Below are 26,992 nucleotides of genomic sequence, written 5' to 3' on the forward strand. Positions count from 1 at the left end.
TTAATTAGGTAAAATATCATTTTTTGGAATAAAAATAACGAATTCTTTCAATATTTTTTATACCCATATCTAAATCTCGTGACGAGATCCAAGATTATATGTGCTTAAAAAATTCGAATACTCAACGCAAAGTAATGCAAAAGTAAAATATATAAAAAAAACGTGTTTTTTCTTCTGGAGTATTCTCCTATTTGATAAATAAGAAGTTGGTTTAAATTTGACGGATTTTAGTATTTTGTCTTTCTTTTTCCTTTTTCTTTATCTCCATGTACCAAAAAACAATGTTTGTTCTCGTTGGAATAAACTAATTTTTGTTTGGTGTAAGCCTTGCTGGTATAAACTTTCTTCATAATAGAAATGAAACTAATAGTATTATAAATATCACATACTTCTATGCATATACTAATAGTCTAGTACAGTACTAACTTCCAATTTCATGGGCATATGAAAGTAATATACACCATTAATTGGTGCATCACGTTTTCATTGTACGATTCATTATATGCTTATTGTTAGTGTAAACAAATAAGGTTTATATTAACAATTTGATTTCTGTAAAATAAAATTTATATGAATGGGAGCAAACTTTATGAACAAATTAATCATTAATATATAAAATACTTTTTTGTATTTATATATATATATATATATATATATATATATATATATATATATATATATATATATATATATGATTACATGCATGCGTGATCGTAAGGATTTGTGACTTTGATTTTTAAAGTCATAGAGAAAAGAGGATAAAATTTTATTTTATTTTTAATGAATATATCTAATTTAATGATTTTTTACAATAAGAAACGATAGATTAACATAAACTTACTGTTTTAGTCTTTTATTTATTTTTCTAAACATTATATAATTCTTTGTAGCGAAAAAAAAGGTGTTCTCCCTTCTTTATCCTCCAAAAAATATTCCACTTTCTTTACTTTGTTTGGGTCAAATATCAAGTGAGATGGAAAGGAAAATAAAGGAAGCCAAAATCCCCTACTCTTATATTTTTGTTTCTTCGGACTTGCATGGACAAGAAGGAAAACAATTTATATTTTTGGACTTTATGAATTAAATTGCCCTGGCTAAGATCTTATTTTACATTGTTTGTAATCTGTAAAGGTATGGTACTATATATTTTTCAGACCCCCTCTTTGCAGACTCCCTCTTTCTTCCATTCTCTTGAACAAAAACCAAATAAGTGAATAATATTCTCTCTCTCTTTTACTTTTTTGAACCAGTTACACAATACAAAGGTTTTTCAACAACAATAACAATAACCATTTAACAATTCAGAACACTGAAAATAAAAAAAAATAAAAAAGGAAAAAGAAAGAAACATAGATCCTTAATTAATTGAGAAAGAAAAAAAAACGTTGTTTGTTAAATCCCCATGCATGCATATATATAGGAGAAGCCCCCGTATACAGAGATGTGACAGATGTAACAGATCCCTTGACCCTACGAACGTTTTCAATTTTTAAGCACCCGAAACCTCTAATCAATCAAATTGGCATATATAGACTCGAAAACAACTTTCATTTCTACCTTTTTATTATTAATTCTTTAACATCTGTATATAGGTCTTCAGGTATTGCAGTTAAACCGTTCTAATTTTAGCTATAACTTTCTCGACATGTGGTGTTGAAATATTATCAACTATAACTTTGTTTTTAAAGCAGTTAATTTTCAAAGAGTATTAGTTTCACAACCATATATTAGACTGGCTTTTAGAATCGGACTTTACATGGGAAAAAATGGAGGTATTTTACTTACCCGGCTTCTAGAAATGCAAAATGACGAGCACTTTCAATCTGAAAAAAAAAAAAAAAACATGTCGTGTTCCTTCCCCCGTACGAGACGTATATTCATGCACTATCCTTATTCGGAACCGCAAAGTCAAAAGTTTAACACAAAACTCAACCAAAATTTGTCTAGATCTGTATTATTTTATAATTCATTGACAGCAAGATATGGGAGCAGTTAGAGATGTAAAAAAAAAAAAGCATGCTTAATTAGTAAATAGTTAAACACAAGTCATCAAATCAAGATGAATCTGGCATTATAATAATGGCTAGTGCTTGAAAGAGGAAATAATTGAAAACAAATGTGAGATTTTAGTTGGCATCAGTTAGAAACTGACTGGATCAGTGACTTCCAGAACTTTGTTTTATATAATGTGACTAATTTTTAGAATTTAATTTAAATTAATATATTAACAATGTAAATATTTTTATGCCGTCGATCATTGAATGACTATTATATATAATAAGATTATTGAATTTTATAATAACATTTTAAAAATTATATTGATGATGATTTTTAATTGAGTGATAGTATAATTTTTTTTACACTATAATAATACATAAAAATAAACTATAATTTTTATTTAGTAATTAATTTGATAACTATAAATTTAGCATGTGCAGTTATATATAGATTATCTAAATAAATAAAAAGTTAGTGATCGCAAGATTATTAAAAATATGTGTTTTTATTTTTAGATTTTAACTATTTAAATAAGATTTAATGGTCTATAATATTTACTATTGTCATTTTTTACGATAATGAAGTGTTCTCATATGAGTAATTTCTTATAATTGGAATATAATCACATGAACCAAATATCAACTAAATTTGGAAAAATGGTATTTTTAATGATAACTTGTTACCTATTTTTATTAATTCAATAGTTAAATCTGTATATATTATCATAACAATGAAAAGACACTCACCCTGAAGTTAAACATATTGAGCTAATCTATGGTCATGTTGATTGCTGCCATCAGTATGCAGCTTTCAGTATCAGTGGAATGTCCAAATCAAGCACACTCATAGAGAGGGCAACTAATTAATGTGACGATGCCTTAGCCAAGAAAGATGCTTATGAATTTACAGCTTATGTTTTTTGATAACCCTCCCCCTGAAGTTGGTTTGCAGCTAACTGTTGATGCTGCAAGTGTGGCTTTAATTTTCTGAGAGGGATGAAGTTTCTCTTTTTCTTTCTTTGTTTCTATACCCCCCCTCCAAAAAAAAACTTTGTCTCGGGTGTATTGCTATATAGCAAGAAAGAGAGAAATAGGAAAAAGAATATAAAAAAATTACAATATAATTAATTGTTGAAGGTAACAATCCATTAATTATTATATGTTGATTCATGTAGTTTATTGGCTACTGCTTATGCGATGCTTTTAGACTTTCCCAGGTTTCAACTCCTGTCAGGGCCACTATTGAGCATAGCATGTATTTTAAAATTAGTGCGTGCTTTGTATGTGACCCAAGTATCCAATGCCCAATGAGATTAAAGTAAAATTTAACCAAAATATTTTACTTTAAATGTGATAGAGATTTAGTAGGCTTTTTGTCAACATACATGAATTTTTTATGATGAGACTTTTTATTTTATAAAACTAATAGTATTTTTTTATAGACCTAAAATTTAAATTTTAGTTGTTTTATTTTTAGACTGATCTTCATGTAACCAATATAATATCCGATGCCAACCTAATTGAGATCCTACATAGGTGGTATATTATGATGCAATAGCTTACCTAGCCTTCAATCAAATAAAATTATGTGTTTTTGTCAATTTTAAATTGTAATAAAATTGTTATACTTGTCATTTGTCAAATGCATTTAATTAAACAATTTGTAGAGATTTTTAACTAATAAAAATAAATTAAATCACCAACAAAGTCTCTCAGATGTACTGTTACTATTGAATTTTCACTCGAATGAAAAATTATAAACATATGAAATCCACATCTTTTTTATTTATCTCTTCCCATCATACCAAACACCCTTCATTCCGCATCTTCCCTCACTCCTCTCCATTTTCCTACTATTTGTTCTCTACAAAAAGGACTCTTTAGGTTATGATTTACCCTTTACTTAAAGCCTTTCCTTCCCCTCTTGCTTATAATTTTTCATTTAAATATCCTTTTAAAAATATAAAAAAATAAGAGTTAAAACAAACAACAAGAAATTTCCCAAGGGCCTATTTGTTTATTTTAAGAATTAAAAATTTTTGAATGATTTTTTTGAAACAAGAAAAAAAAACTAAATATATTTTGAAAGTTCTTTTTAAGGTATGACATACTTGTCAAAATATTAATATCATGTTCTTCTTTTATGTATTAATGACATAATTTTTAATAGTATTTAAATGTCATATACGAATTTAATTTCATATTTAATATGTTTCCATTCTTATTCGGTGGATTTCATATAAAGTACATACAATAATAAATAATACATTAAACAAAGCAACTAAGTAAATCTAAACCACCCCAAGCAAGTGAATTAACTATTGGGATTGTTTTAGCTTAATAGGCGATTTTAAATTTGAATTTAAATATGTAATTAAGTTAAACACTTAAAGGAAGAATTTTCTTATATAACAATTTTACCCAAGTCAAACATCATTATCTCTAATAAAAGATACTTATAAAAAAAATACATACCTAAAAAGCAACCAGCTCAATCTAAAAACCAAATAGTGAATTTTTAATTCAAATAATACAAATAAAATAAAAATTTATCCAAATGATACAAACCAACAATTTACATGCATAATATAATTAATTGTTGATAGGTGAGAAATTGATTTCTCGCCTCTAGATTAATTTTTTTCATTTTTATGGGACCTATTTCTTTCCATGTTATATTTTATTTTTGGTTAAATTATTCATTTGATCTTTATAGTTTCATAATTTTTATATTTTTAGTCCTTATAGTTTGAAAGTAATTTTTTTAATTCCTACCGTTTATATTTTAATTCTCTTTTTGTTCCTGTAGTTTAAAAGTGTTCTTTTTAATCCCTATAGTTTACATTTTAATTCTCTTTTAGTTCATATAATTTGAAACTATAAAGACTAAAAAGTAAGAATCGTGAAACTATAGGAATTAAAAAGACCACTTTAAAAATTACAAGGATTAAAAGAGAATTAAAATATAAATCATGAGAAATAAAAAGACCACTTTCAAACTATAAAGACTAAAAAAGTAAGAATCATGAAATGAAACTATAAGAATTAAATGAGTAATTTAACCTTTATTTTTTTGAACCAGCCTTAGTCCATCAATTTTTGGGGGAATCGATGTTGTAATAATACCTTTTTTTAAGCACAATTGAGAATGTGTTTTTTTTCTTCATTTTTTTTGTATTTATTTATTTGACATTTTTTGTTTTTGTTTTTTTAAATTGTTTTTATTTAGTTTTTTATTTAAAAATGAACTTTTTTATGTTTATTTATTGAGTTTTTTTGTTTTTGTTTATCTAAAATTTAACTTGTTGTTATATTTTTAATCTTCTTTTGATTGTTTGCTACATACTCTTTTTCTTTTTATTATCATTTATATTTTTTCCACTTAATTTTAATAAGCTGATTTTTTTTATTAAATTAAAATTTTGAAAGTAAGATAAAATTATTTTTATTATTAACTTATTTTTTTTTGTAATTTAAAAAGTGAGCTTTAAAATTTTATTTAATGTTACTCTCTTCTTAGTAATTCAAAACATTTAATATGTATAAGTATCATAAGTAATATCATTTCATAGTAAAAAATATTTGATAAACATTCACAATGTTATTAAGACATCTAGGGAGAGAAAAAATAATTATAAAAAATATAACTTTTATCGGATTTATGATATGATAACAAAACAAACATGTAAAAAAAATATGTTAATAATTAGGAAACAATGTAAGAATTGAGCTTCATCTATAATCCGTGATAAAAAAAAATAATTTTGATTTAATCTATTTAAAAGTTTAATTTGATCTATTAATTAATTTAAATATGTATTTTTAAATTCAAGTTGACATAAGTGTTGATAAATTATATATTTTTTTTAATATATGTAAATTAGTAAACTAAAAATATTTAAATAAAAAAACTCAATTTTTTTAAAAAAAATTGTAACAAAAAAATACAAAAGGATTAAAAAAACAAAACACATAATTATTCACCCTAGTAAGGTTGATTCCAAAAAAATATATATAACACGTTAAGAAATTGATTTCCTCCCTATGAACTAATTTCTTAACATAAAAATGAAAAAAAAAATATCGGGATAAAAACTTGATTTACGGGAAATCAATTTTTCACTTATGAACAATAAATTATATCATGCATGAAATAATTATTAATGTATATCATTTGGGTGAAAAATTCCCCATGTAGGCCAATCCAAATAATAAATAAACTAAACCAACACTTTCCTAAATTGAAATAAGATCAATATCCAATCCAAACAATAATCAAACTAAAGTACCTATTTCTGAAGTAGAAAAGGAGATTTCAAATAATTAAAAAATCCTAAAACAACAAGATAAAATAATATTTTTTTGGCATAATTAGAAAATTATTAAAAATATATCAAAGCTGAAATAAAATTCACAAAAATAATTAATAGCATTATCTTTATTTTTTCCTACACAGTTAATTATATATTTTATTAGCAAGAATTACATTGCTAAAAAAGTTGGCGATTTTTATCATTGAAAGAGATAAAAAAAAAAAAAGCTTACAAATTACATTGAAATATACTTTATAGAAAATTTCTAAATAAATAATTTCAATAAACTGCAATATTTAATCATATTTCACCATAAAAATTATAAATAATCATATTATTTTTAACATATTTCTTCTACATTCAGTTAATAGTTTGGTACTTTTTTAAGTATAATTATTTGAAATCTCCTTTTCTACTTCAGAAATAGGTACTTTAGTTTTTTTACCCAAAAAAAAATAAATTATTTTTATCATATTTAAGAGAGGTGAAAAAGAGTGAATGAGTGGTGACCTTCTTGACCAACCACACAAGCAAAGTGTCTTCTCTTTCTCTTCCTTTGCTTTGCATCCATCGTTAATAGGATTGCATTGCATTGAATTAAAAAATGCAGAGCAGAGGATCGAGTCACAGAGTCTCCAGTATGGGCAATAATCGATCCCGCATTCCCGCGCTCCTCATCTCCATGTTCGCTGCTTTCGCTTCTATCTACGTTGCTGGAAGGTTCTTCTTCTCTTTCTCCTCCTTAAATAATTTCCCTTGCGCTTTATTTTAATCATTCTCAACTTTCTTCCTCTTCAGGCTGTGGCTGGACGCAGAGAATCGCGTTTATCTCATCAAAGAGCTTGATAGGATCACCGGCCAGGTCAGTTACTCACCACCACTCACTCCTCACATTCTTCTTCTCTGATCTGTTGCAATCCTTCAAATTCTTTCGCTGCAATTTCAATTTCAATTTCAATTTCGTCGTTATCGCAATTTCTGCACGGACGAATCACTCGCACCGGATTTAATTTTCGCGATTCAATTAATGCGTTTTCATGATTTAATGTGATCTGACACTGGCGATTTTCTGAATTTGAGAACTGGTTGATCGCGTGTGTATTATTATTAATTAATTAATTTATTTATTATTAAGGAATTAGGATTCACTCTTTGTGGTAGATCAATTGTGGAATACTGTATTATATAATTCAATTTATTAGGAGATGGACACGTGTCTCTACTTCTTGTTCTAGCTAGCTTAACTGCGAGATTTTCATTCCAGGGACAATCTGCTATATCTGTGGATGATACATTGAAGATCATAGCCTGCAGGTATGAATTAAATTATACTTAAATGTGCTCCTTAAATGTGCTCCTAAAGGTTTTTGATTGCCGTTCGATTTTATTGATGATCTCCTTTGGATTTCGAACGTTTGTTCACTTCTTTCGTGGCCGTGACATTAAATTATGGTGATTGATTGTAGGGAACAACATAAGAAGCTTGATGCCCTTGAGACGGAACTTGCTGGAGCTAGGCAAGAGGGCTTTGTTTCAAATCCCTTGATAGAGACTAATGGAACTTACTCGACGAGAAGGCCGTTGGTCGTGATAGGTATACTGACAAAGTTTGGCCGCCAGAAGAATAGAGATGCAATCCGCAAGGCATGGATGGGGAGTGGTAAATATATTCTTTGCTTTGTCTTCCTTGGTGCCACTTGTCTTGAGTATACATTTGTCTATGTGTTGGTTTCAAAATGAATAAAATAGCAGTAAATATGAAATTTGATGTAAAGAATTTATGTGAAGCCTGAACTCTATACTTCTGCTGCACAGCACCTGTTGATAATGAGTTAAGGACATAAGGTACAGATAAAGAAACAAGAGGAGCTTTCAATTTTTATTTTTCTACCTCTAAGGAGAAGGCTCTTCTCTTCATTTCCACTCTAGAAAGAAGAGTCAGTATTCCCTTACCTTAATATCTGGTATTGATAATGAGTCCTGACTCATAAGAAAACTCTATAATGCTATTATGTTTTATAGTATATCACATGTAATGATTTATTTCATTGATTCTGAAAATTATTTCTAGCTATATTGAAAAACTGTTTTCAAATGTATCTTGCTTTAATAGTTAGTTTACAGCTTCCTGCACTAAGATTGAAGTTTAAATTTTACATTACTATCTTTATAGGTGCATCTTTGAAGAAAATTGAAGAAGGAAAGGGCATCATTGTGCGATTTGTTATTGGTAGAAGGTTCAAGTTCCTACTTTTAAACTTGTTGGGGTTGGGGTTTGTCAATTGGAACATTGCTTATAGATTACATACACTTTTGCAGTGAAAATCGTGGAGACAGTCAAGATAAAGACATTGATCATGAGAATAGGCTGACTAATGACTTCTTAATTCTCGTATGTTCAGTTAATTTAAGGATTTTTTTATCTCTTCAATCTTCATGTGCTTTGAAACTTATTATCTTATAGAACTGCAAATTTAACAGGACATTCTAGGTATATCATTTGGCATTTGCTTTTCTATGAAAATCCTAGTGAATCGTCTCATTCTGAAAATTGAAATGTAGCCTCCAGAGTTTATTTTTATAGATTTGATTCAATAAGGCTCATGCAAAAATTGAATCAAGCAAGTTGATAAAATCATAAAATATAGAATAGGGGAAAATTTCACCACTGAGAATTCTGTTGCAAGCAATTTGTCACCACTCATCAGTTGTGCTGGTAAAGTTAGACCAAGCAGTTTAAGAAAAACCTGTTTCAATAACTTCTGTATTTTTTTACATATGAGCATTTTTTTTAATTTTTTTTGTGTGCTTCCAATGGACAATGGTTATAATCACATATATTTTATTCTTCTGTATGGATCTATATTTGAGTTGTCACCAATCTTGAGTTGACATCAATTCTTATATTATATGCATGCTATACTCTGTACGGTTTTTTCAAACGGTAGTCTAGATAAGCAGGTAGATATGAGATTAAAAGTAATTCATTTGTGGTTGTAGTTGCTTAACATGCTTGGGGCTCATAACTATGTTAGTATGTTCTGTATGTTGTGGCTTCTTTTGAGTGGATAATAAGGTTCAAGAGTATAAGGTTGATTGCTCACCTTCAAAAGTTATGGTGACAGGATAATCATGTGGAAACAAATGATGCATTCCCAAAGAAGGTCAAATTGTTCTTTGCTCATGCTGCAGACAAATGGGATGCTGAGTTTTATGCAAAAGTCAATGATGATGTCTATGTAAATATTGGTTAGTTTTTCTTTGACTGAATGAGGTGATAAATTTTTGTTTGTTTTTACTGCTGATGAGGTGATAATTGTTAAAAATGCAATTTATCTAATATTTCATTGTTATTGTAATATTCCTTTTATCTCTTAATTGAACTCCTCTGTTAAAGCATTCCATGCATTAGAAAATTTAGTTGGTACAAATTGGAATATGATCATATGACCTCGAGTTTCCTGTTGTCAACATACGGTGGTGCTTAATAACATTTTCATTGAGTTGTGGATAATTTTACCATTTATTTTTATCCTGTAACAGTAGACCATCTGGATGGGCTTTTCTTAAAAGTGAAAGTGCTTTTTTATCATTAAAAAATGGTTTTTCATGAACTTAACTTAAATCCTACATTAAGAGTGAAGTTACTTAAGAGTGTTTCCATGAACTTAACTTAAACCCTACATTTTCTTAAAAGTGAAGTTACTTAAGAGTGTTTGGATGGGCTTTTAGGATAAAGGAGAAGCCCTTAAATTATCACTTTTTTTTCTTAAAGCTACACTTTTTAGCTTAAAAGACTCACTGCGATAGAATAGAGAAGATTGGCAATCAGGTTTTATATTTTTATGGATAAAATTGAACCTGATGATTTTTTGTAATTACAACCACTATCCTTAAAAGAAGATCTAAAAAAAAGAAATAACTTTTTTGTGCTATCTTAAAATCACAATTTTTTAAACACTATCTTCATGCTGAAAGAGTCTCTCTGCCTGGAAACTACTCACCAACAAAGTGCTTAAGCCACAAAATTACCAAGTTCCAGTATCCTATAAAAGCGCCAACAAGAATAAGGGCCATATATTAGGAGGGAAAAAATTGTATAAATGAATACTGTCTCCTAACTCCTAACCCGGAATTGATCCTTGTATATTCTCATCTTCTAAGAAGGAAAAGTAAGCATCTTCCTTTTTATGGTTATATGATAACATTTTATTCTGTGCTTTTTCCCCCTATTTAATAAAATTCCAAAGAAATTTTTTCCCATTTTTAGATGTATATATGTCTCACGACTTGTTTTTTCCTGCACAGATGCCTTGGGAGCTACACTTGCTACTCATTTGGACAAACCTCGTGTTTACATGGGATGCATGAAATCAGGCGAAGTTTTCTCTGAGCTGTGAGCCCCTTAAGTTGTTTAAAATGTTTTTATTTTATGTGCTTTATAGAGAATATTTTATGATTCTCATACTGGTATCTGTGAAATATGACAGGAACCATAAATGGTATGAACCAGAGTGGTGGAAATTTGGTGACAAAAAATCGTAAGCCAAGCAAACAATTATTTCATATGACTGAACAACTGCATTAATTTTACTGCATGTCAAACTCTAATAAATTAGTCATGTATGACACAGTATTGACCCATTTTGAATAGCTACAAGTGGATCTTTGGTGAAACAAAGGTTTTTTGCATGGTATTCGGCAGCTGAGTTGTTGATCCCATATGAAAAACTGCAATACGTGTTTTTTACTTTTGCTTCATAAAACAATCTTTATGGCAGAAGCCATTATATGACATGAATATACATTATAGTGCTAAAATATCCAGTCCCAGCGGAATATAGCTAGACTGTATCCCTATCATGTGCGAGCTGAATATTTCTTGTATCTAGGCATTTTGATGCACAACTCTGAATGCATTGATGTGCACTAAGTATCATAAATATTTTTCTTCATGTCATCTATTTATCTCCTCTTGAAATGGTGATCAAATTTCCTGTTCAACAGATACTTTCGTCATGCATCGGGAGAAATGTATGTTATATCACGAGCTTTGGCTAAATTTATATCAATAAACAGGTCAGATACACTCTTAGCTGCACCTGTACTGTTGGTTGCCATTTATGCATCAATCTCAAATCTGTTGACTTGACAGATCTATTCTTCGTACCTATGCCCACGATGATGTGAGTGCTGGATCCTGGTTTATTGGGCTTGATGTGAAGCATGTTGATGAGGCCAAGTTTTGTTGCTCATCTTGGTCGACAGGTTTCCCTCTCTCCATGAGTGTGTTGCATGTGCATGCATGCTAGTTTAAAATTCACAACATTAGTTTATAGACATCGAATAGATGGCCTGACTTAAAGTATATAATACAGAATTTACTTAGCATAATGGTTGACATATACGTCAAATTTTATTTTGCAACCTTAAGGTGATATACATGATTACGTTTTTCAGGAGCAATCTGTGCCGGTGTTTGAGTTGATTCCAGTGCATTCTTGTGAGCAGACGACAAACGTAATTCTTAGGAGTCATCAATTGTTAGAAGGTTTGCATCCTAAGATTTTTTAATATCTACTGGAAGCGAAGTGATTCATAGAGATGTCTGTTGAAAAGTTGCTTCTGATTATAGACTTGATGTCCATCGAACAATATAGTTTCATTAGCTTATGAGCACGGGTGGCAAGGTGTGCGGTTGAAGGTTTACTAGCAGCTATTACTATAGGCATGCAACGTCGTACAGCAAATAAAAAAATTCAGCTTGTCACCTATAAGGATTTTTATTTTTTTTACTAGAGCTGGCCACCTATAAGTTGGTTTCTATCATACTCTGTTTCTTTCCTTCATTTCATGAGCGTAGGGGAAGATGACTCCTGAGTAGAAGAACTTCCAAAAATGTACTAGTGATATTTATAGGAACGACAATCTCTCTTGCAGTAAAGGGAACTTTTGTTTTTGTATATGAAATAGGCAGGGAAATTTGAGTCGTAATTATGTTTTATTCATACAATTCGCAATTTGAATCATATAATTCATCATTTGATATATAGTTTTGACAGAATCGTTTGATATAATTTAGCTATTCAACGATTCGTATGTTAACTTTGAATCTTGCAATACACGGATAAATCAGTGTGATTCTATATCATTGACACAAATTTTACAATTCAACGATTTATCATTTATTCTATTTCTTCCACCGTTTCTTATCAATGAAATTGAAAAGTTAGATAAACTTAAGTTACTATGAAAATGAAACTAAAATAAACCCCGAATGCACTCTTTGATTGTTCAAACGATATACTTTCATTCATCTAAAACAAGAGGTTCACATTGTCACTGGATTTTTATGCATTGCGTTTGACCATTCCCTTGTTCTATTTTTATTCTTTTAAAATAAAATTTTCAAAGACCTTTATTATTCCAAATTTAATTTATAACCACCATAGCTGTGGGGAGATATAAGGTGATCTTGTGATTGGGAGGAGAGGCATAAGAGTTGGAGTGATAAGGAGGTCTTGGATTTGAGTCTTACCACTAAGATAACATAATAATTACTAAAATTGGTTGATAAAAAAATAAAAAACCACCATAGCCCTTCCCAAGCTATTCTTCTTCCACTTTGGTTTAGCAATAAAACGCATTTCCATTGCTCTATAGTAGCCAACGGAATAGCTAGGAAGTTAAGGTCTTGGCCAAAAGCAAACATAACATAGGGGGAATCATACATTCTATTTGTTATCTCTAAAGAACTACCAATCCATTCAAACCAATTCCACGACTCTTCAACATATATGTATGTAAAACAAAAGACAACAACATATTGCCCATGTTCCAACCTATATTTGACCATTATTTATCATTTATACAAAAGGAACTAACACATTCCTTAATCAATAAACGATACACCCAACATATTGCTTCAGGAGTCTCACGACGAGCCATTGAGCAATTGTGCTAGTGCCTTGTCCGTATGATTGTCATTCATAGCCAGGGCTTCAGCAACGCTATTTGATGAAAATCCCATTTCACGCAAAAGGGTGTAGCCATTGACAAATTCATGAACCTTCAAATGAATACATCAAGTCAGAAAAACAATGTAATCTGTAAAGAGTGACAAATCTTCTGGCTACAACTGTGGCTGCTGGCAATGCAAATTGTAAAATCAAAGAATTTTAGCAATAGTCTAAATAAGAAAAAATTAACCCATCAGATGGTATTGAAATCAATAGAAAATAAAATGCAATGATTACTTTAAACACCATAAACATGCAGCCAATGTGGTCACAGTACAAACAATACAAAGAACCATTCAGTGTATGTAATTTTCAGTACGACACCCCTTTAGGGCAGTTTAGTCCTGGTCATCATAGGAATGACAAAGCGAAAAACTTAGAACTCAGATCCAAGCTGGGAAAAGCTACTGAAATTCTCTCATGCTAAGGCCTTTCCTTCAAGGTTGAGAGGTGGAAAAGCTTTAACAGAATGCAAACAAGAAGCCAACAACTAGGCTAGTTGAATAGAAACATAGATAGAGACTCTTCCATTTAGGCTTAAAGCATAACATGTCAAACCCATATTGATCATTATCGCTAGTAAATGAAAGGAACTATAGACTCCACAGAACACCAAAGCTACCCTCCTTACCAACACAGAAGGATGAGTGACCAGAGGAAGAAAATCAAATCACGGAAGTCATGCAAAGTTGTATTCAATGTTTAGGGTAACCATCTTATCACACTGATGAGTTTCTATCATTCTTGGAAAAACAATCAACTTGATGACCAAAACAAGTCACACTAATAATTTGGAGAGAAATTATAGCATCAAGGGAAGAACCATTTGGGTTTCAGAGCATTATTCAATCAGAATGGTCATTACAGAATACAGAGAGAAGGATGTATGACAATATTTTTCAGAAACATAATCATACTTTTTCCGCAATTCTATTATCTGAAACATCATGTCAATAATGAGTTACAGGGATCATAACATACTTTGGTTGGATTATCACCATAATTTTCAACGGCAATGAGAACAGCCTCTCGGCTAAGCCCCATGGCCATAAATTTGCTCACAATGGGATCCAAAGCAGTAACCTGAACAAAAATGTTTCATTTTACAGTGAGTTGGAAACAGTAATTGATTTATCTATGTACACAAAAACAGTGCACCAAAATAACCATGAACTAACAAATAGTAAGATATAACCTCTGTACAATAAATTCAGGAAAAACAAAATTATTAGTTTACAATAGCACAAATTGGAACTCGCTCTAAATGAAGAACAAACCTTTGCTGTTGATGAATCAGAAACTTTAGTTGGAATATTTTCTGATCCAAATTTGCTCCAATTTGGGTTATCCTTCTCTGCTTCAGCTAAAATTTTTCTCTCCAATCCAAAATCAAATTGGAAGTTGCTCCGTGGATTATCTCCAGCAAGTGATGATAAATGAGGCTGCAAAATTGTCAAAACATTAAAAAGCCATATTCAACTATTGGAACAGACCCAAGTCAATTGTGCAAAGCTTTAGTATTTTCACACACTTGGCATGGAGAAGAAAAACCTCAAAATGAAATTTACGCAAAAAATCTGCTAAAACTAATATGAATAAACCCCATTGAATTAATGAGGTACAACAGATGCAAATGACAAAGTTAAGCACTTCTCACATTCCCAAACATGAGTGGTAAACCATGTATGTTTAGATTGATGGAAAGAGATGAAATGGAATAGATGTAAGGTCCATTGCTTGGATTGAAAAATAAAGAATGGGATAGAATGGAAACTAATGGAGCTCATTCCATCTTATTCCATTATTTTGAGCCTTTTTTCTTACCCCAAATCAGGAGGTATGTGATGGAACGGCTTCTTTTTTCTATTTTATTATAATCTTATTATTTTACCCTTGCCCCACCTAAACACAAAAGAATAAGCCACAAACTTCCTGCACAACATAAGCTCTCTGGTTTTTTCCTGTAAACCATAAACTTCTTTCTGGTGCATGTTCTTTAGCAAGAGCATGTGAAGCCCCACTTCATTGCATTCAACCAATTTATTGACGTTAAATTAGGCTCATACAACAATAACAAATCCTTATCTCACTAGACAAGGTCAGCTACATGCATAAATGAAAATTAACACAAACTGTGATATTAAACAGAGTGCCCATCAAGCAAATGGTAGGCTAATAACCATAGGAAATCTGCATTAACGATGCTTCAGTTTTGGCATTGGCCACCTATTATTTCTTTAAGTATGGTTTTAAATTGCAGTCCGCAGCCGCAATTGCTACCACAACGTAGAGATATTTTGAATCACTGCAACCGCATTGCGATCGAAATTGTGGCCGCATTAACCGCAATTCTCTGCATCGTAAAAGTTTTTTCACTCACCGCAACCGTTGTGATTAAATGACCACGTAAAATTGCTTTACACCGTTAGTGCATAAACTATTTTCTCGTATAGAGTTTGAATCTAATTGGAGCTAAAATAAGGTTTATATCGAACTTGAGTTGAACTATTCCCAATAATACGAGAATCGAGCAAAGCAAAACATACCGGCGGTGTGATCCTATATTCCGGCTTTATACCAACCCTAACGCCAAGTCCTGCTGCATATTCAGTAGGAAAAATCAATTTCTCCACCGGGAAAAAGCGACAAAATTAATTTTTCCTTCCAATTCCATAAATTACAAGAAAAACGGAAAACAAATGAAAACAGAGCCCTAAAATCAGTTTCGAAATTACAAGAAGGAGTAGGATTCTGTTGATACGGTGATGGACGGTACATCGGTGACGGTGGCGGTGGCGGACGGTACATCGGAGGTTGTGGGCCCGACCTGCTTCTGAAATCGTAGTCCATCGAATACAACTAACAATCGCTTGCGTTGCGTAAACAAGCGTGTGCCTTCCCACTTCGGATTCGGATGACAACTACGCGTTTTAACTTTTAAGTTTTGCGCGTTTGTTGTTCTGACTTTTGAGTTTTGACTGGTCAAACAAAACATTTACTCAAAATAAAAATAATTATTGTAGCTTATTTGAATTTTGACTAATCAAGTTGAATTGAGTGCTAAAATAATTATTGAGAGCTAAAATCGTGTAAATACAAAATTTAGCCTCTAAAAATATGAAAAATGCGATAAATATATTCGACCTAACTTTTGTTCATCATTAATAAAATAATTTACGTAATATAAATGGACGAATTTGGATGTAAAAGTTAATAACTTTTTATTGAACAAAAAATGTCAATATGTTTTATTGGAGGAAAATATTAATAATTTGTTTTTGACCTAAATGTTAGTGTATTTCATTGAATTAAAATGTCAATAAATTATTATTACTGGTAGAAAATATTATTTGTTTTTTATTGAACCTAAATATCATTATGTTTCTATTAGATTAATTTGTTATACCCAAAATTTTGTTTCATTCAAGGATAAAATATAATTTTAGAGTAAATTTTCATCATTTTTTATCATTACAAATATAACATTACAATAATCACTTAAAAAATATACTAGCAAACATAATTTAAAACAAACACAATAATAACGATAATATTGATTATCAACCATAATTTGTTTGTTACAATAGAGATTATCGAAAATAAACATTGTATTAGTTTACCAAAATAAACATTGTAACAGTCTACCAATCATTAATTTTTTTTTTCAAATTATAATAATTAGTCACAATCTATAAATAAAAGATAAATATATCTCATATTTCACTACTTCAAATCTTGACTATTTTATTAACGGTAACGGACATAAGTTAACGTCTCAGTATATTTGTCGCATTTTTTACACTCAAAGGGACTAAATTTTGTATTTTTATCTTTCAGAGACATATTTGTCAAGTGAAGTGAGAAAACTAAAAGTCAAAAAAATATTATATGACAAATATGTCTCTATGTTGGCAATTAGAGATGACCACATTGACAATCATTTCAGTGACAAATTCATCCCTCTGCCACGTAGGTTATTTTATTAACGATGAATAACGGAAGTTAACAGCCGAATATATTTGTTGCATTTCTTACACTTTCAGGAACTAAATTTTGTATTTTTATCTTTTAGGGACACATTTGTCAGCCGAGTGAGAAGACGAAAAATTAAGAAAATATTATACGACAAATATGCCCTTATGTTGACAATTAAAGATGATCACATTGACAATCATTTCAATGACAATTTCGTCTATTTGTGTCATGTAGGCTATTTTATTAATGGTGAAGGGGACACTTTTTACGGTGAAGGACACAGAAGTTAACAGTCGGATATATTTGTTGCACTTTTTACACTTTCGAGAATTAAATTTTGTATTTTCATTTTTTAGGGACACATTTGTTAGCGAATCACATGTTCAAGGACAAAAATGACTATTTACCCTCAAATATTTACAAAACTGTCTAAACTCATAAATCTTTCATAAACTAAAATACTAAAATAATCAAAAGGTTTAATATATATTTTTTATGTCTAATAAATATTCAATTTTTATATTTTTTTAATAATTTTTTTCTGCATTACATCTTTAATAAAATAATAATTTTATTTTTGGTCCTTAATATTTTTTTTAGTCCCTGATAAATCAACAAATTTGTTTACTCCTTATAATTTTATCATTTGTAATTAGTTAGAGCTAAAACAAAATTTGTTAATTTATAAGAAACAAATACAAAATTTGTTAATTTATTAGAGACTAAAACAAAATATTAAAGATAAAAATTATATTACTTTATTAGATATTCAATGGAAAATAAAAATTTATTAGAAAACAAACTCAAATATTGAATATTTATTAAGAATCAAAAACATATTTAAGTCTAATAGAAATTTTATCATAAAATTGAGAAAATAATTTATGTTTATGATATCATACAATCCATCATATCTTATATCAAAAATTAATATCAGATGAGACTTATAAGATTGATTTGATGATAAAGGAAAGAATAAAAAGTTATGAGTTTAAATCATCTTTGTTATGACTTATAAGATTGATTTATATCATATTTTTTTTAACTTATCAATGTGAAACGGATAATTTCTGCTAAACTTGTAACTCGAAAATCAAATGTGAAAACTGTTGAATTTCTATATTCCAATACAACAAAATTACAGTTTACAACACATTAATCAACAATCCTATGCTCCCACATGTTGGCTGAGAGTAGAGAAAGGGAGACAAATAATAGAGTCCTGTCTTTACATCACTTATACATTCCTACAAAAAAAACTAAGACCTACTTGGCTACTTCATCAAGGCCGAACACGACCTAGAACTAGAAAGCACACTTGCTATTGTACATGATTAATACAAAATTACAATCCAAATATAGGGTCATTTGCACCAAATATAGAAGAACCAAACTGTCTTGTATTCAAATCATTGCCATCCAAGGCAGGACCAAAACGATCCAGCCACTGTGTTGGACTTGCAGTTTCATTTTCCTCCACCCACTCAGAAGTCATGTCAATATCATCAAATTGAAGCAGATCAACTTCTGAAGACTTTGCACTCATCTGCCTAGCTAACTTGAGATTGTAGTTTATATAAACAAGGTCATTCAATGTTTCTCTATCAATCTTGTTCCGCTTCTCAGAGTGAATTTGCCGAATGGTACTCCACTGCCTGTGAAATGAGAAAGTGCTGCAAACTTGACTTAATATTCTAATGGCAACTCGTTGCAACCCCGGAGCAGAGTCACCATACTGCTCCCACCAAAGCCCTGCAACGAATAAGCACGCAATGAGTCTGCAGAATAACTAACCCTACTGTATAATGGCACCAGCAGATCTGCAAATAAAATAGTCGAAAAGAGCAAATAGTAAACAACAAAAATCACATTCTTATCAGAACATGCTCAAAATCCATTGTACAAGGTAAACAACAGACTGAAATAATCAGCATCTCTGCCACTGCTTCAGTAATACAATTGTTATGATGCCTGAGAATCAAAGCATGGTCCAGCATTTGCTAAAAATAGACATATCAGAAACATTTTGTTGTGATGTTTTTGTTCTGTTGTTCTCTAAACTAACCAAAAGCACAAAGCATAGTGACAGATGCATTTCAATTTGATGTGGTCCTCCCTACCAAGAAAAAAAAAAACACATAAATAACAATTAAACCAAATGAGGCAAGTTGTTCCCATGATTGACATCAGCTGAACCCAAGTTTCTCAGTGCAACTGAACTCATTTGCTAATTAGTTGTCCAGTGAATGAAACAAAAAAGAATCTTATTAACCAGAAATGAACTAAAAAAGGCCTTCATTTAGTTTCACATGAACTTCGTTTCAAATGCATTCCATTTATGATTTAATTTACTAGTCTTCCACGAGTCCCCTCACCAAAAAAATAAAAAACGAAACTACATTTTCCAAACTGGAACATCATTCATCCTAGAATTGGGCTCAGTAGCTTGATGCACATTTTACTCCCAAAATACAAGGTTTTCTTTGCCTAAAAATCAATGTTGAAGTCAGTCACTAATATTTACAAAAGTTAATGTTAGATTGAAAGATATAGCTTAAAATGAACTTCATCACAAAATTGGCTCTCTAAGAGAAAATGTATCAAGGAAAACTATTTAAAACTTACAAGGTGCAACTGTATTCCTTGCCTCCTTTGCTAGGCTACAGCCAAACATGCCATGTGCCTTCGTAAAAGTATAGATTTGATTGGTGATGTCACGCCTCATATCTGGTACAGGAAGCAATTTCTCCAGAACATTAAAGAAGTCTTCTTTTATAGAAGAAATAAATTTTATTTCAGGATTGTATTGGATACTGGGGTTCAAGAAGGCAGCAGCTGCATGTAGAGGTGAATGGAGTTGGTCTCTCCACTTTTTATCGACTATATCTAAGAATTTCTTACACTTATTCTCATCCATTATGTAGTATGTCCTGATTGATTCTTTGGCCCTGGTCATTAGCTCATATATGGAACCTACAGTTGGTTTCCCTTCTGATATTTCTCTCAATACTTTCAAAAAAGGCTCAGAGATGGCCACACACTCTTCCACTGTCCTCCAGAAATCACCATCTTCAGCAATTGTAATACAGGAAAGACTCTGTGGTTTATTTGCATAGGAGGTGTTTGAGGCATATTCATGGCTGTGGAACATATTCTTCAATCTTGTTCTCAATTTCAACATAGACTGTAAAGACAGGAAGGTGGATACAGACTTTGTGATTCCAGTCCTGATAAGTTCTTGGCCTCCAGTGTACTTCTTCGTAAGATCGAGCAATGAAGCATTATTGTATATTAACTTTGATATGGTTTGTGCTTGTAAAATACATCTACTAATCCAATCAACCTTGGAGAATTCCTCCAAGATTAGGTTTAAACATTGAGAGGCGCAAGGAGATACAAATATCGTTCCATAGCTCTGCACAATATGATTAGCAATAACAGTGTAGTTAACACTGCTGTCCATAATAATTTGTACTACATTTTCTGGGCCAAACTCTTGAATTACAGAATCAAAAAGATCAGCCAGCCACTTGGTGTTCTTGAAGTACGCAGAGGCATCCACAGATTTATGGAAAAAGGTCCTGGATGGAGATGAGACTAAGAAATTAATTATGGCCTTTGATTTATAATCTGTCCATGTGTCTGCTAGAATGGTGCAACCTGTGGTGGCCCACTCTTTCTCAACATCTTTTGTCTGTAATCCCACTTCTGATTTCATCCTTTCCAACCATATTGTTTTTAGGGTTTCTGCTGATGGACCAGTAAATCCAGGACCACACTTAGCAATGGCATCAATCATCAACTGATAGGATGAAGACCGTGCAACACTGAAGTCTAGCTTATTCTCAAAAAAGAATAGAGCAATACTCCTCTCTGCAATCTCTTGGTTATTTGTAGAGGAAGGGGTCATAGGATGGCCAGTAGGGAAAATCTTCATGACAGGGGATGCTGCATCCAAAGATACAAGAGCTTTACTTGCTGAAAGATTACTGGGAGACTTGACTTCTGCTATTTTTTGCTTCTTCGCACTAGAAGTTTCTTTGACCTCTTCCTTTGATGCTATTATACCCCTTACTCTATCTGTAACATCATCTCTGACCTTGCTACAAGGATTTACCCCTTTACTTGGGAATCGAGATAAATGATGCTTCAACCTACTTATGCCACCATTCAGAACTCTTTGGCAAAATTTACACCTTACCTTGTTTCCATCTAATTTCTCAGCATATTCCCAACAGACATCTTTTTCTCGAACCACTACCATAGTTCAAATAAAAAAAAAAAAGTCAGCACATTATATGATAAGTTGTTCTTTGGTTCTATTAATTTATTACATTTGCATCAGAGTAACCAAGAGTAAGTTAACAAAATATTCAAATTAAAAATGAGGGATTTGCAAAATAAAAATTGATATCTAAGGCCCCCTAAAGAAAATGGCATTCATATGGTAAGAAAAATAATAATGTAGAAGGTGATGAAGTCATTAGGATTATAGGATATAAACAATAATTAGTTAATACTAAGTCTCATGGTTTCAAATTGCGGTTGCAGTTGCAAATGTCACCGCAATTGCAGCCACCTATGAAGCACGGACATCCCAGTCCCTTGCCATGTCCGGTGTCCGACACGACACCGACGCCCGTGTCCAGGTTGAGTTTGATGTGTTTGACAGGTGTCCACGTGTCTGTGTCCGTGTCGTGTCCGGTATCTATGTCAGTGTCGGTGCTTCATAGGCAGCCACGGTGATTGTGGTTGTTGCAATGCTTATTATGGCCATTGCAGCGTGAATTTATTTTATGTTTGCACCAAATATATTTCATTGTGATTTGTGACTCATTTTAAACATTGTACATCTCTTGTTCTTCTCTTCTCCCTCCCAAATTCCACCTCTCCCTTGTTACTAGCTCATTATCATTTTACTATATATCTAACCCTCCTAAATCTACAAAATAAAGAGGGAGAATAAAGAACTAATTGTGTGAGGACTATGAAGCACATTGTGGCTTGTTGCAGCCGTTTCACCCACTGTGTTGTGGATTTTCCTGTGAGTATCAAAAAAGGTGCAACTGTGGTGTGATACTATCCTGCTATGTCCATTAATGATGCAATTAGCATCCGTTTTATTTTAAATATAGCGGAACATAAGCTTCAACTTACTTTAGGATGCAGTAACGTAGCCACCGGATAATATAAGTATATGAAAACCTACACGAAAAGATCAAACCAGAAAATAGAGTAAGAATCTCATCAGAAACACAACACACTAACATGAACCACATCATTCAAGCACAACAGTGATAATTCAATTATTATAGCAATGCACTTGAATAAAAACTTAAGTGGTTTAGTGAATTTTCTCAAGAGACAAAGAGTTCCATCACTTACTGTAACTCTTCCTTTGCTTGTAAAAGCATTAAGTGAAGTCAAAAACTCAAGAATCTTGGATGGAACCAGAAAGAGAAAACACATCAGATTCAAATAATCATTCATTTTATTCATTTTGAAACCACATATAAATTGAATTAAATCTTCCTCCCAATCACACAGTGAATTAAATCTATTTTGCGAAAACAGATTTCATTTCATAGATACAGAAAATCAATTGCATTTAAAACTAATTAAAAGACGAAACAAATAAAAAAGGGTAAGAATGAGATAGCGAGAAATTTGGAGCTTACGGGGAGTGAGAGATTGGTCAATCCCGACGGAGAGATAAACGGAGATCGCAGATTTGAATAACTTTTTCGATTTATCGCGATATTTTCGAACTAGGGTTTATGCTTCGGCGTAACTTCGTTCTTATCTTTTCTTCTTTCTCCTCTCACTAACTTTTTTTTTTATCTTCTCTTGTATTTTCTCGTTTTTCGATTTTTTTTATTTTATAGTATAACTTTTGGTTTGGTTGTTAGCATCTCTGTGTCTGTGTTGGGTTTCCTTTCGGCGATATCTCGCGCATATTTAACCACTGGTATATAACCAGGTGGGATTCGGTAAGCAGAAGATTTATGTATGATTATGAAGCGACAAATCATTATTACATCAGACCAGAGGATTTACCTCGTATGAAGTGAGTTAATGTGAAGTACAGTAAAAAAAAAGAAGAAGTTATTTTTCAAAAAATTATTTTTCTTAACTAATATTCTTAAAATACTTGTTAGCATTTTCTAATTAAATATATAATTAGAACACACCCATTTGCTTTTTAATTGAATTATGTTAGCAAATTATATTATTAGAAGTGAAAATAGTTAAACTAAACCTTATCTTGTTAAAAATACATGACATAATATTTTCCTATTAAATTTTATTTTTAAAGGTTTAGCTTGACCTATGTAAAAATTTAGTATGATCAACAAGCTTATTAATAAAAAATTATTTTTGATAATTTAATATTAAGATAAATGTGAAAAATATGTATGTTAAATTTTACTGGAATTAAATCTAACTTGTTTATATGATATAAGTATATTTTTTAAGTTTAATATAATATTTACGATGATAAGTTATAATATATATTCTTGCAATAAGACTTATAAATTAGATATAAATTTATTTTTCAATAAACTAAATTATAAAATTTAACTTGATTTATGTAGATCAATATACTTAACATTTAAAAAGATAAATAAATGTAACATTTAGTGAATTATAACAAATTTAATATAATGATAAATACTAACAATAAATATTTATTTGTAAAGTCTATAAATATTTCGTATTAATAGGATGATAATATTTTTTTTTAAATAAGTTAGCATGTTAGTACCAGGTCTATAAGACTTTCTAAATAACTTGGATCTTGACTTTTTTTTTAACTAAATAGGTTTCGATAAAAGCTTTAAATTAATTTATTTACTAAAAAATATGGTATGACCTAACCTATTTTTACGTATAAGTTGAAAATCATATCTTTTAGAAAGCCTAATATCACAGAGCTTCTGCATATTGGCTTATACATAAGTTAATTTTTAACTTATGAGGAAGTTAATTTTATTTTCTTATAAATGCTTTTGAACAAATTTATCAAAACGTGCCCAAAACAATAAAAGACGTGTCAAATTGCCTATCTTAGTAGGGGTTATAAGATTGATTTGATTATGAAAGTGAAAAGGATAAGATATGTCATGAGTTGGAATCATCCAAAAAAATTACAATTAATAAACTAACACTCGTGGATAAAAAAGAATATAGATATCATAAGTTATACAGCTTGGAAACCTTGCACCATTTTGTGGACTAGTGATATTGTTTGTTGTTGGGCTAGTTTATTTTTTGCCCTGTTCAGCATCTTGTTGGACTTCTTGTTTTCCGCCCGTACCTTTATTGCAACCAAAAAAGAGAGGTCGCAACTTCTTGTAAGTTGCAACTCTATAAATTTCCAATAGAATTACGTTTCGGATTATTTTTTTAGAATGGAAAGAAGGTGACATTTGAGATTTATAAGATGCAGCAAGAAACGCCCTTAAAAAAAGAGAAAATTAAATAAAACCTCTCTTATTTAGAGTTCAATGGTGGTATATACAAATTCTCAAAGGAAAGATTCGAAGGGCTTGATATGATTACATTTTAATCGTTAATTAACAAAGTCTTACACAAATCTCTCAATAAATTTCCTTTCAAAACCTTTAGTCAAGTCATGATCTATTTGCTCATTTGATTCCCGGTGTTTTATTATGCGAGCATACATGCATATATAAATTATACTGCCTTTTTTTGTTTAATTATAATTATAATAAGGAGGGCAGCATTTGTCATGGCCCCAATTAAGCACCACCCACGAGTCACCAATTATATTATAATTACAATAAATGCATGCAAATTATTTGACTTGTAAGGAGGCCATCCCACTATCGATTAATACAATTACCTACAGCATCTCCTACCCACCCTTCTTTTTTATTATTGTTATTATTAAAATATTACATAGTTATAATTTTTGTTGGTTAACACACACAGATATATAGATTTAGAAATAAATATATTTTAAAACAAATTGTATTTTATAAGGATTAATTTTTTTTAAACTTCTATTAATAATAAAAATTTTCAAAATATTGTTAATTGTATTTTATAAATCATACATAGATTTAGAAATAAATATATTTTAATATAATATAATCAAAAGGAAATTTTGGGAATTGATAACATTAATTATTTTGCTAACAATAAAACAACACATTGCTTAAAAAGTTACCAATACGTTCAAGTGGAACTGAATCTATTAATTAATTGCGTCCCAATTTTTTTTGTCAATAATTAGGTCTCAAATTGAGTTTTGTAATTTGAAAAATAATATAATTAAGAGAGGAGACTCTTTAAAAGTAGTCAACTAGGTTTCTTAATGAATACAAGTCATCCGCGATAAATATTTCACACTGCTAACAAAAAGAATTGATTAAAGAGTATTTAATATATCCTATTAAATAATGCATTCAATTACTTTGGCTCACCCTTCGATTTGTGTATTTGTTTGAAACATTTTTTTCCTATTTGTTATTTTAAAATAACAATAATTACTAGTATATTTTTAATTATGTCATATACTTATCAAGAAATAAAGATAAAACAATGCTGTAAAAAATATTTTTATAATAATAAAAAATAGAAATAAAAAATATATTAAGAAAACATAAATTATTTTTTTTATAAATAAGAATATTGATTAAATTATATATTTATATGTTTTAATTTTAAATGATAAATGAAAAGAAATAATGAGTAAAAAATATTTATAATTCTTCTTATAATATTTTTTTATTAGTTCTCTTACTAAATAAAACATTACTTTTACATATTAATTAAATTTAATATCTCCTTCAATATTTTTTTAAAAGTACTGGAATGGATAAACATAAAAATATTACCAAAAAACAAAGCATTACTTAAGAAACAAATATTAAATATATTTTCTGTTTTCGGTAAAATAACTGATTTCGTTTTCAATAAATACTTTATAGTTTATATAGTATTTTAGCACTTGCCTTGAAGAGTTTTTTTTGTTACTTCAATTTATTTCATATCATTACAATTTAGTAACAAAATCAATTATAAATGAAATTTATTTAAAATGTTTCTTTACTTATATATAGTATACAGCCATGAGGATTTAATTAGCATAAATGTCAAATAAATATAAATATTTCATTCAAAGGTAAATACAGCCATGATAATTCTTTGACTAATATTTTTTTTTTATTTTTGGTCGGTTAGAATCTAATGACCCTCCATCATATACTACTATTTTAGAGTGTGGTTGGGAGAAATTTTTATGACCTCTCTCGTATTGTAGAAAAATCTTAATCTTAAGATTCTTTAAGTATATAGATTTTAACGACAAAAGGGAGAAAAGGTGAGTGGTAGAAAGGAACAGTGAAGATCCCTTCCCCAACAAAAATGTAAGAATTTTTCAAAAATCTGTGAGAACATTTTTTTTATGATTGCCTTTGCAATTTGCATTCTTTCCAACAAACAAACCTATAATTGATTCAAGCAATATCCGTACGTAAAATGCGTTAAACCAGCAGGGATTCCTTTTATTTTAGCCTATAGGAAGGTTATACGTGTAAGTTAGTGACTGAATTATATATAACAATGCTTGCTTAAAAAAAAATTATATAACAATGCATATATAAGTGTGCATAAAAAAATTAAAAATAATACATATATAAGACTGCATAATTGTTTCATT

General features: G+C 30.2%; 3 protein-coding genes across 6 annotated transcripts; 1 reads left to right on the plus strand and 2 right to left on the minus strand.

Moving 5' to 3' along the window:
* Window positions 1-6,804: 6,804 nt before the first annotated feature.
* LOC100807753 (hydroxyproline O-galactosyltransferase HPGT1) lies at window positions 6,805-12,304 on the plus strand. The gene is made up of 12 exons (XM_003526636.4): window positions 6,805-7,030; window positions 7,109-7,172; window positions 7,575-7,624; window positions 7,777-7,970; window positions 8,484-8,547; window positions 8,630-8,702; window positions 9,436-9,559; window positions 10,619-10,706; window positions 10,801-10,851; window positions 11,318-11,389; window positions 11,466-11,578; window positions 11,771-12,304. Exons 1-12 carry the CDS (start codon window positions 6,915-6,917, stop codon window positions 11,791-11,793), a joined length of 1,032 nt encoding a protein of 343 aa, XP_003526684.1. The 5' UTR covers window positions 6,805-6,914; the 3' UTR covers window positions 11,794-12,304.
* Window positions 12,305-12,582: 278 nt separating this feature from the next.
* LOC100808287 (uncharacterized) lies at window positions 12,583-16,257 on the minus strand. Its single transcript, NM_001253218.3, has 5 exons — window positions 16,065-16,257; window positions 15,876-15,928; window positions 14,607-14,771; window positions 14,311-14,412; window positions 12,583-13,379 (listed from the first exon to the last, which is right to left on the minus strand). The coding sequence occupies exons 1-5, from the start codon at window positions 16,177-16,179 to the stop codon at window positions 13,245-13,247; spliced, it is 570 nt and encodes a 189-aa protein (NP_001240147.1). The 5' UTR covers window positions 16,180-16,257; the 3' UTR covers window positions 12,583-13,244.
* Window positions 16,258-18,404: 2,147 nt separating this feature from the next.
* On the minus strand, window positions 18,405-23,349 carry LOC100808813 (uncharacterized). Of its 4 annotated transcripts, none has more exons than XM_014776375.3 (4): window positions 22,983-23,349; window positions 22,462-22,509; window positions 19,930-21,561; window positions 18,405-19,124 (listed from the first exon to the last, which is right to left on the minus strand). In XM_014776375.3, coding segments are annotated over exons 2-4 (1,767 nt in total). In that variant the 5' UTR covers window positions 22,463-22,509; window positions 22,983-23,349; the 3' UTR covers window positions 18,405-18,990. The 4 variants fall into 4 exon arrangements, with proteins under 4 accessions (XP_014631861.1, XP_006581618.1, XP_006581619.1 ...); XM_006581555.4 differs by having other exon boundaries at window positions 18,405-19,056; window positions 22,983-23,334; XM_006581556.4 differs by lacking the exon at window positions 22,983-23,349 and adding an exon at window positions 22,690-22,962 and having other exon boundaries at window positions 18,405-19,056.
* Between the last annotated feature and the right edge of the window lie 3,643 nt (window positions 23,350-26,992).

Source organism: Glycine max, chromosome 6, assembly GCF_000004515.6.
Source record: "Glycine max cultivar Williams 82 chromosome 6, Glycine_max_v4.0, whole genome shotgun sequence".
Classification (NCBI taxonomy): Eukaryota; Viridiplantae; Streptophyta; class Magnoliopsida; order Fabales; family Fabaceae; genus Glycine; species Glycine max.